The sequence below is a fragment of the Sinocyclocheilus anshuiensis genome, unplaced genomic scaffold (genome assembly GCF_001515605.1).
Source record: "Sinocyclocheilus anshuiensis isolate Anshui unplaced genomic scaffold, SAMN03320099.WGS_v1.1 scaffold799, whole genome shotgun sequence".
Classification (NCBI taxonomy): Eukaryota; Metazoa; Chordata; class Actinopteri; order Cypriniformes; family Cyprinidae; genus Sinocyclocheilus; species Sinocyclocheilus anshuiensis.
Genome location: NW_015548231.1, coordinates 622,561 through 632,540, shown reverse-complemented (window position 1 = coordinate 632,540; position 9,980 = coordinate 622,561). Strand labels below are relative to the sequence as shown.

General features: G+C 41.2%; 1 protein-coding gene across 1 annotated transcript in view; it reads right to left on the bottom strand.

Annotated features, from left to right (window-relative positions):
* Positions 1 to 9,980, bottom strand: part of LOC107654630 (squamous cell carcinoma antigen recognized by T-cells 3) — a 29,353-nt gene that overhangs the window by 13,562 nt on the left and 5,811 nt on the right. Inside the window, exons 2-7 of the mRNA XM_016441793.1 lie at positions 8,340 to 8,466; positions 7,738 to 7,842; positions 7,316 to 7,500; positions 6,995 to 7,100; positions 6,113 to 6,237; positions 3,977 to 4,132 (exon numbers count right to left, since the gene is read on the bottom strand). Of these exons, the coding sequence (XP_016297279.1) occupies positions 3,977 to 4,132; positions 6,113 to 6,237; positions 6,995 to 7,100; positions 7,316 to 7,500; positions 7,738 to 7,842; positions 8,340 to 8,466 (804 nt within the window). The remainder of the gene's footprint in view (positions 1 to 3,976; positions 4,133 to 6,112; positions 6,238 to 6,994; positions 7,101 to 7,315; positions 7,501 to 7,737; positions 7,843 to 8,339; positions 8,467 to 9,980) is intronic.

The window sequence follows — 9,980 nt, the reverse complement described above, 5'->3', positions numbered from 1 at the left end:
TGTGGGGCTGGTCGGTCACACGCTGCTTTCTGTGGGAAAAATGAGAGGGCGAGTTAGTGCTCAGTCTCATGGAGGAATCTCCTAGATGGCAGGGCTTGCGTGGCTTATGTAGCCGCCGCCTGATGAGGTGCAGCTGATGGCCAGGTGCTCCTCGCTTGTTTCCAGGCGACGCTGATGAAGCTTCGGGACGCTCGTCACAGTATGTAGTAAAATGCTTAATATGTTTTATCAGTCTGTGGTTGCCAGTTCTCTGTTTTACGCTGTGGTGTGTTGGGGCACTGGTATGAAAGGGGGTGATACTAAATGGCTGAATAAACTCATCAAAAAAGCGAGTTCTGTCATTGGACAGGATCTGGTCCCTCTGGAGGTGGTTGCTGAGAAGAGAATGATGCACAAATTGCCAGTCTTTATGGATAACACCACTCTCCCTCTAAATGACATGCTTGTTACAAATACCTGGGGGTCTACATTGACAATAAGCTTAACTGGACTAAAAACATGGAGGCAATATACAGGAAGGGACAAAGTCAACTGTATTTTCTGCGGAGACTTAAGTCCTTCAATGTATGTAGTAAAATGCTTAATATGTTTTATCAGTCTGTGGTTGCCAGTTCTCTGTTTTACGCTGTGGTGTGTTGGGGCACTGGTATGAAAGGGGGTGATGCTAAACGGCTGAATAAACTCATCAAAAAAGCGAGTTCTGTCATTGGACAGGATCTGGTCCCTCTGGAGGTGGTTGCTGAGAAGAGAATGATGCACAAATTGCCAGTCTTTATGGATAACACCACTCACCCTCTAAATGACATGCTTGTTGCATTAAGGAGTAATTTTAGTTGGAGACTGATCTTGCCTCGGTGCAATAGTGAACGGTATAGAAGGTCTTTTGTACCTACTGCAGTTAGACTGTATAACACATCTCTCGGATGCAGAGGCACCTTTGAACTTCTAGTGAGCTAGATAGTTAAATTTATTTTATATATTTACCTGTATACCTTATTTTTATCCTAATATCTGAAGGGAAATTATCTGTTTTACCTGTATTTATTATTTATTTTTATCTATTGTATTTATTTTGTTGTATGGTTTATGTCTTGGCTGCTCATGCAAACCAATTTCCCTGCCGGGATTAATAAAGTTTATCCTATCCTATCCTATCCTATGTCCGTTATTGTGAAACCCGCGAGACACAACAAAAACACAGCTCCGCGCACAAATGACGTCGCTGTCGACCGGCTTACGTCACTTCCAAGTACACACTGTCGGCACGAATGCAACCCTTTAAATGGTACTGGGAAATAGTTCGCGCAAAATCGTCCCAGTACTTTAGTACTGTACATTTAGCTCTGGAACTAAAGCGGTGCGAAAGGCCCTAGTGATGCTACACTGGATGCGGCACGACACATGACAAATCCCCGACAGTAAACTGCCTCATCCTATTTATGAGGTACTGACACAGACTTCAAATGTCCTGTGTAGACACTAGACAGACTCAACCTGTTGCGACGCGGCGGTGTCGTGTCCGGTTTAGACACTGTTCCGCCACCAAGCAAGCGGCAAATTAACTCCTTCTCTGCTCGCGCTCTCATTGGCACGACACATGACAAATCCCCGACAGTAAACTGCCTCGTTCTATTTATGAGGTACTGACACAGAGTTCAAATGTCCTGTGTAGACACTAGACATACTCAACCTGTTGCGACGCGGCGGTGTCGCATCCGGTGTAGACACTGTTCACTGTTCCGCCGCAAAGCAAGCGGCGCATTAACTCCTCATCTGTACGCGCTCTCTTTGAAATAGGAATCGTTGCCACATTTCTTGTTAACATCTTTCATTTATCGCTGTCTCGTTTGTATTTGGTAGGGCTGTGCGATTAATCGAAATAGTCATAAAATCACGCTTTGAGCTTGCGCGAGAACAGAACAGACCGGGTGGGCATACAAACGTAACGCCAGGTTCACACACTCCGTCTGTGGTGCGTATTTTGTTTGCGCCCATGTTAATGGATCAGAGCGTTCACACTGCAACTGGAACTGTTCCAGTTCCTGCCAATATCCAGCAACCAACATTCCACAGGCCACAATCAACAGAAGTGCTCACTAACACAGCAGTAGCATTTACAAATAACAGCATATCTAAAAGAATGAGACAACAACAAACAAAAAACATAGGCCTACCATTAAAAGCCGTGCTTGAACAGGTTCTGCATGATCCTCTTCAATAATATCCTCGACGCCGCTGTTTACAATACAACCGGAGCACATGCCGCTGAGGTGAGGGGCGGGACATTTAGAGGCGCTAGAGGCGGGTTAGCCAATCACAACACACTGGGCTAGCTAACCAATCAGAGCTCATCGCCTATTTCTGAGGGAGGGGCTTCATAAAAGCAGGAAATGATCAGTGTGTTTCTCAGAGAAGGGACAGAGCGGTGTGGAATAAAGGTAAATTATGTGAAAAATAATGAATTGTTAAAAAAAACGAAGCATTAACACATGTTAGACTGCACCCCATAAACACAATCAAGCCTAGAAAAAAACCAGTGAACCACCCCTTTAATGTTCTTTCTCCGTGTGAATAGGTCCACAGGAATTAATTTTTATTTAAAGTCTTGAATAAACTGGCCTTGAGAAAGACAGAAACCTAAAGGTCATAGGACATTTTACAGAATTGCTTGTTAAAATGCACAGAAATGGTCTCCAGTCTTTTTGCCTTCCGCAACAAAGCCACTGAACGTGCTGCAGGAAGAGCAGGTGTGTATGTGTGTGAGATGAGTAGTCTGTAATGATTATAATCCCCCAACCAAACCAGCACTGCTGTTCTGCTGCCAACCCATTTACAAACACCTCTGTTGCTCAAAAATTACATGTAACATCGAGCTAAAGGAGACGTTGAGCAGGGAATCACTCCTCCATCGTAAGAGAGATTTAATCTACAGCCAAGATAAATCTGTCTGTGGGAAAATGCCTTACATCAATAATCATTCAGTAAAATGCATTATTGCCTCTACAAACAGGAGAGATGCATAAAATCTCGATTTTGCACACCCTACGCCAACTCAACATCTGCTCACTGCTCTTCAAAACGATTTAATCAAAGACTGAATGATGATATCCGCTGAAGTATGAATCACGGTTACATCGTTCTTTAAAGCACACCAAGTTTGTTAGTAGGGATGAACATTTGGACCACTAAAATATGACAGATAAAACTAGCCAAATGCTCTAGCTGAATGGGTGATGGTTGGATGTTAGTCAGTGGAATAAAATTCATTCCTTTCTATGGAAACTGATCCAACGCTCGATCCTAAAGTGGTGAAGGTCATCAGTTACGTAGGAGGCTTTAGATACAATACAGCCCTCTGTAAAACCAAGTAATAACCTCCCTATATCCATTAGGCAAAGCAGCTCTGTGACTCAAGTGTGAGGTGCATATAATTGAGTTAAATAGCATCTCAATTTAGTCACCTAAGAGAGTACAAGCATGAAGGCTTGATTTAATTACTTCACACATCCATAGCTGCCAGGAATTCAACCGCCTGAATGGGCTCCACCAACACACTCCAGCCTGTAGCCCTTTAATGCAGAAGTTCATTAAGTTCAGTCGTTGAATCAGAAAGCCCAAATGGATTGCCGCTTTGGCTGCTAATATGGGAAGGTGTCATTCTCACCCCCTTCTCGTTCTCATTTTTCTCTCCCTACGTGCCTCCCACCATCTCTCTTTCGGTCTCGTTAACTCGCAGTTTTTCCCCCTTCTTCCCTCCATCTGGTGAGGAGCTGGCTCTCTAATGTGTTCTCAGCTGCAACTACGCCGCTGCACATTTGTGGCTTGTGCATCTCATTACCATCCCATTAAAGCAATTAATATGTTCCTGAATAAACGGAGGGAGGTGTGGGATTGGCACACATGTGGATCATTCAGTTTGTGAGCTGTGCAGAGGGCTGTTGGTGAAAGCAGACATGTGCTTATGAGAGTCGCTCACCAGATATGTGGTGTATTTGAACCACAGGTCCGGCACGAGGCAGTTCTCCGCCAGCGCTCGCTCGAATATGATCTGGACACGAGCCGGATCTCCTTCCTTCATCTCGAAATCTATGTAAGCTTGATACTCTACCAGCTTTGGAGGTTCAGAGACCAGCTAGAAAATAAAAAAAGAACAGCATTAGACAGCTCAAATGAGAAACAACAGCTTTTGAATATAACAGGAAAGAAAAAGAGAGTCATACAGAAAAATTACATCTGTTCTAATGAAAAGACTGCAAGAGCACTTATCTGATTACGCAGCTGAACAATAACAACAGCCATATCTTTCAGCAATTCAAACAATTTGTGAAGTACGGTCTAATTCAATTCACTATTAAAAATCACTTCTTTCTGGAAACGTCACAATCTTCACTTTCATAATCAGATTGAATTTGTTCTGTGATTTCAGTTCTTCCTGTGATTTGAGTGAATTTTAAATATGAATATTGTAAATATGCATATGTTGAATATGAAAATCTGCAGCTTAAATAACAGAATATAAGTCTTAATTGTACATGTTAAGTTCTGAGAACTTCACTGCAACAAAAACAGGGTCACTGATTAGTTTATGTATTTGTCAGGCTGAGGTCTACAAGCATGAATACAAGCTTTAAAGTCAACACTGGCTACCCAAACCCATTTTGTTTCTTTAGTGTGCTGAATGTCCAAGAAAAACAGGATATTCTAAGAGGGAAAAAAGGTAGAGCAGTTGATTTTGTCCATCAGGAATCAATTAAATATTGAAAAGGGTGTGGGTTTTGCAGTCAACTGTGAAGGACTTCTGCCAACACCAAATGGTTAAGCAGTCTTAGTGATGTCAGCCAAAAAGGAAGTTGTTTCAAAGATGGTTCAAGCCTTTAATGTTTGATGCAAGACCAAGAAGAAATAGAAGAAACAAGGGAAAAAAAAAAAAAAAAGACCTGGGGCCTGATGTATAAACGTTGCACATATTTACGCCTAGTTTAGTTTTTATAAATCCCAATATGTGCGGGGAAAATTGTGTACGCACATTTCCATGCCCATTTTGTGCGTACGCAATTTTTCATGCACATATTGGGATTTATAAAAACTAAACTAGGCGTAAATATGTGCACACCATACGGACACTAGACCATGCGTACACACACTTTTACTGGAGGGAGCGAAATAAGGAAGCAAACAGAATGATTTGTTCACAGGTAGACAGTAGCCTAATGATAACCCCTTTCGTGCTCTTCCCAATATTGTGACAAACACCATATTTAAAAGATAGAATTTGAAGGAAACTGTAAGATATGCGTGTTTTATTTTCAAAATGTTTTGTTACTGACGCGGTGAGTCAGACAGTTATTTACACTGCAAAAAAATAAGGCCTATCTCTTTCCATAAAAATATAGGCTATAAACATTCTAAAATATATGTTTACCTTTTAGGCAAATTGCATAAATTAGAATAGTGATGTCTCGAAACACATTTATAGCCCATATCTCATTTTCCTAACGTATTCCTACCCTTAACTGCATTAAACATGGTGTCACGTGGATGGAATATGCATGGAAATGATATGCAGATGACATTATGCATATTAAAACTAGGCATTGTATGCTCCATAAATGGCTATTTTGGGGAGGAGACGGGGTGGAGATTTATGTACGCACAATCTTCCGCTGACTGGGTATTACAAAGGGAATTTTGCGCAGGTTCTGGCGTACGCATGGCTTTATAAATCTGAAAACTTTTGTACGTACGCACACATTTAGGATGAAATCTACGTAAAGTTTTATACATGAGGCCCCAGGAACGCATAAAGTAAATAATGAGATTAAATTAACTGAGATTTCATTTTTGACTTCTCCTGAACAGGTGAGTGTAAAGTGATGATGAGCATATGTTTGTGAACAAAGAGCTTTCATTACCACACGTTTAGTTCAATCAGATTCTCTAAATGACACTTGTGAAGACTGATTTTGAGTGCAAGCAGGCTATAGCTATAAAACATTTTAAAATCACAATCACCATCTTTACAACCACAGCTGCTGCCAGAGATATAATTTCACATCAGATCAAATCAGAAAACCAAATGATCTCTACAGCAGTGAGACAAGTATGCAGTTACCAAAGCCTCCTCGAAAGGTTTGCATTTCTCCAACTGTTGCAAGGCACGTCTGTACTGGTGCGTGACCGTTTCAGGTACGCCGTCGTCAGCCCAATCTGCGTACTCCGCATATGTTCCCTCCATATCTACAGAACACAATATCAACACAAACAGATCAGAAAGCAAGCTTTCTGAAAGCAATCTTTCATTTTTCTGTATTGCAGGGGCACACGGTGTCTGCTGTTTCAAAGATGCTTAGAATAATACAGTCTTTCTGATACTACTGCATTTCTCACCTATGTCATCACTACAAGGCAATTTTCTGACAAAGAAAGCCATGCTGTACGAAAACCTAATCTGCGATATGGCTCTCTTAGCTGAGTGGGATGTGATCAGAGCATTCTCCTCTGCATCTTCGGTGCCAAAAGCAGCCGGCAAGAAAGAAGCGGAAAAAGAACCCTGCTCACAAAACCAGACCATCTGGCTATCTGCAGGCTGCTCCTGGCTCTCTTGTCCCCAGCCTGTGCTCCAGTGTCTGGCAGCGCTAGTGTCTGGCAGCGCTGGTGTCTATCTGACAGGACCGACATTACTTGGCTTTCAGAAATGCACATGAAAAGGAAACCACATGCAACAATCAATATTATTTGTAACTTAAGTCTTAATCAATCCCATTTGACCAGATCTCAGCTTGGTCTAGACATGTTGTTCTCAGTTTATTTTATTTCTGCCAAATTTCGCAATCTTATAGTCATAGTCTAAATTCTTTTGGCATCCATTCTCCCGACCCTTTCTGTCTGTGGACAAGTTTTTCCGATTATTTATTCCAACACTGAAAAGAGAAAATAAATAATGGGAAAGTGGGGGACAGAAGGAGCGAGAGGAGAGAAACAGAGCGGCTCTCACCCATCAGAGGTACAGCTAGCTGTCGTCTGAAGAGTGTGTGTATGCGTTCAAGCTGGGCATTCAGCAGCTCCTGCTGCTCCTGTGATGGAATGCTGCCAGGAGGAGGCTGGAAAACAGAGAAGGGGTTAAAACACCTATACACGACAAAACAAAACACTGTCACCAATCATTTAAAAGATTTATTTAACATCCAAAATCCTTCTTCTCATTACTATTCATGTAATATTAAATAAACAGTATTTTAGGTCGGCTATTTTCATAGCAATTTAATGCCATGCTGATATTCTGCAATAAATCGGAGTAGGAACCCAGAGTAAATACCTGGACTGTGGAGAGAATAACAATCTCAAACTCCCTGTAGGCCTCCCAGATTGAAGCTCCTTTAGTCATGTGTAAACCCACTGCAGTCAGTGCCCTCTCAAAGATGGAGCGAACGCGCTCAATGCCTCCCTGGGCTCCCATTCCCCCGATGGAGTACTGTACATATTCCAACCAGATCTCTGGACCTGTGGATGGGTTTACCAGTATCTCTTTTTTAATTCCCCAACACAGGTTTACCTCAAAACAATCCATCTTACAATTAAGCAACAATTACATGTTATTTATCACATTATAGGTGGTAACAGAATTAGTGTTTTACAGATAGCTCATACACTTGATCTATTATTACATTTAGAAAACAATACAAAATTTGACCAGTTTCAAAGAACCGAAGAATATGAATACAATTAAGCCACACTTACACACATAATCCTTGACAGCCCTCTCAAACAGCTCATAGACTTTCTCACGGTCTGATTCGTCTTCTGTCAGGCGGATTTCATCCTTCAGCCAGTCCAGCCAAATCTCTGTTCCACCAAACAAATCAGTCAAACACAGTAACACAATACTCGTATCTCCACATCATAAAATCTTAACACTCCTTTACATATTAAATACATGCACTTTCAAAGATTACATATTTTTGCTTATGATTTTTTAAATATTCATCATAAGCAACAAACTCATTTTCTAATAGCATTTTTTTCCTGCTACTGCAGTCCAGTGCAGTATAAAGATTATCACCTATTATCATGTCCAGTAAATTCAATAGAATCATCATCCCAATTCAAATTGTTTCCTGCAGGGCTGCTGCAGAATGTCCTGTTCCTGGAGATCATCATTCCTGGAGAGCGATGAGTACTCAAACCTCAAAAACGAATCAAAAAATAGCCTGGACTCTAAAAGCACTTGTTGTTCTTTCACATTATATAATATGCTCCAGTCTCTCTGTTGCAATGTCAGAGAAAAATCTGGCTAACGCACAAAGAGAACAAAGAACAGAAACAAAATATGGATGCCCCACCTTCAGTCAGAGGAAAGAGTTCGCTCATCTTCTGCCTGGCCTTGCGCAGTCTGTGAAGCTTCCCTTCTTGCTGCAGGAGTTTGATTAGGTCTACATGGCAGTTGTAGTCAAATGCATTGATTGACAGCTGTAGAAATGGCACATGGGGGGTGTTGACATTAGCATTATAACACTCATTTTGTATTCACAAAATGTTCCAACTGAATTGATTCAAGTATTTTGTACAAGTCGACCTAATAAAGTATAAACACGCTAAACTCATTCAGCATCAATGTCAACGTGAGATTACACTACGCAAATAAAAATCTAAATCATGGAGCATACAAGAAAAATATCTTATGATTGCAATGCTTCGAAAAGTATGAAAGGTATGAACTAAATCTTTTGTCTTCTAAACTGCATTACTTCATCAGTACAGATTCTTTACAAACGTTTAACAACTAATATGTTTGGACGGGAGGATGGCTTCATCTGGACAAGGCGGGCATTCACTGTAGTCTAGCACGCAAGAGTGGGAGACACTGGAACAGCGCCACTTCCCACGGAGAGAGAAACTGTGTGGGACTTAAAATCATTGGAATAAATCAGATAATGCCTATCAATGTGACTTCTTGTAATTGATCCACTACATCTTGCAGGGAACAAGAAAAACTTTAATCTCTGCTTATGTATTGCAAAAAAAACAAACAGGCTGTTGGATTAGAGATTGGACACACTTAGCTGACATCACAGCTGTTGCATGACTGTGGTTGTACAGAAAACATCAGTGACTTTAGTGGTCAGGAATGCTCTGAACTGAACAATACAATGCATGCAAGGCCACAGAGACTGAAACGAACCTGTGCACTAATCATGGAAAAACCACTGAAAAAGCGGTCACTCTTGCAGGGGAAAAAAACACCTTTAACCAGTCTAAGCTGGTTTTTTGATCTCCTAGCTTGGTCATAAGGGCTGTCAAAATGACTGAAAAACTAAATTCGAATTTTCTACTTAAATATTATCAAAATTCGAATTATATTAGGCTACATTTACACTAGTGCGTGTTCATTTTAAAACGCATAACGTTAGCTCAGACAGAATCATGATTTCTATTCATTATCCACTGATTTACTGATGAGCATTAGCAGCTTCCAGCACTGTCTGCCTGTGTTCTCTCTTCCATGATCGCTGCTCTGACTCAGAGGTAATAACATATTTAATTTCAGCAACATTACATGGCTAAAACACACATTAGACGGCAATCGGAAGTTATTACAAACACTCGATGGTGGTTTAAAGTGAGTTTTGAGTAAAAGCAGAATATAAATCTTATTTATTGTCTTATGTAGCATGATGCTACAGTTTGCATGAATGGTCACATAACGCGCTTTCGGTCGTGTAACGTTAGTATGAACGGACATTTGCATATGATCGGAACTACACGCAGCTTCCGCGCTACTCTCCATTGGAAATGAATGACTGAATGTCATTCATGTCGTTTGTCGGAGATAGTGGAAAGCCGGCTTGAAACGCAGTGGAAACGCCAGTATGACGAGGATCGTTTTCATTTTAGAACAAACGCACCAGTGTAAATGTAGCCTTACATCTAAGGGGGCTGGGACGCATTAGCACTACAGCCTCACGTGTGCGCCACATCTCTGA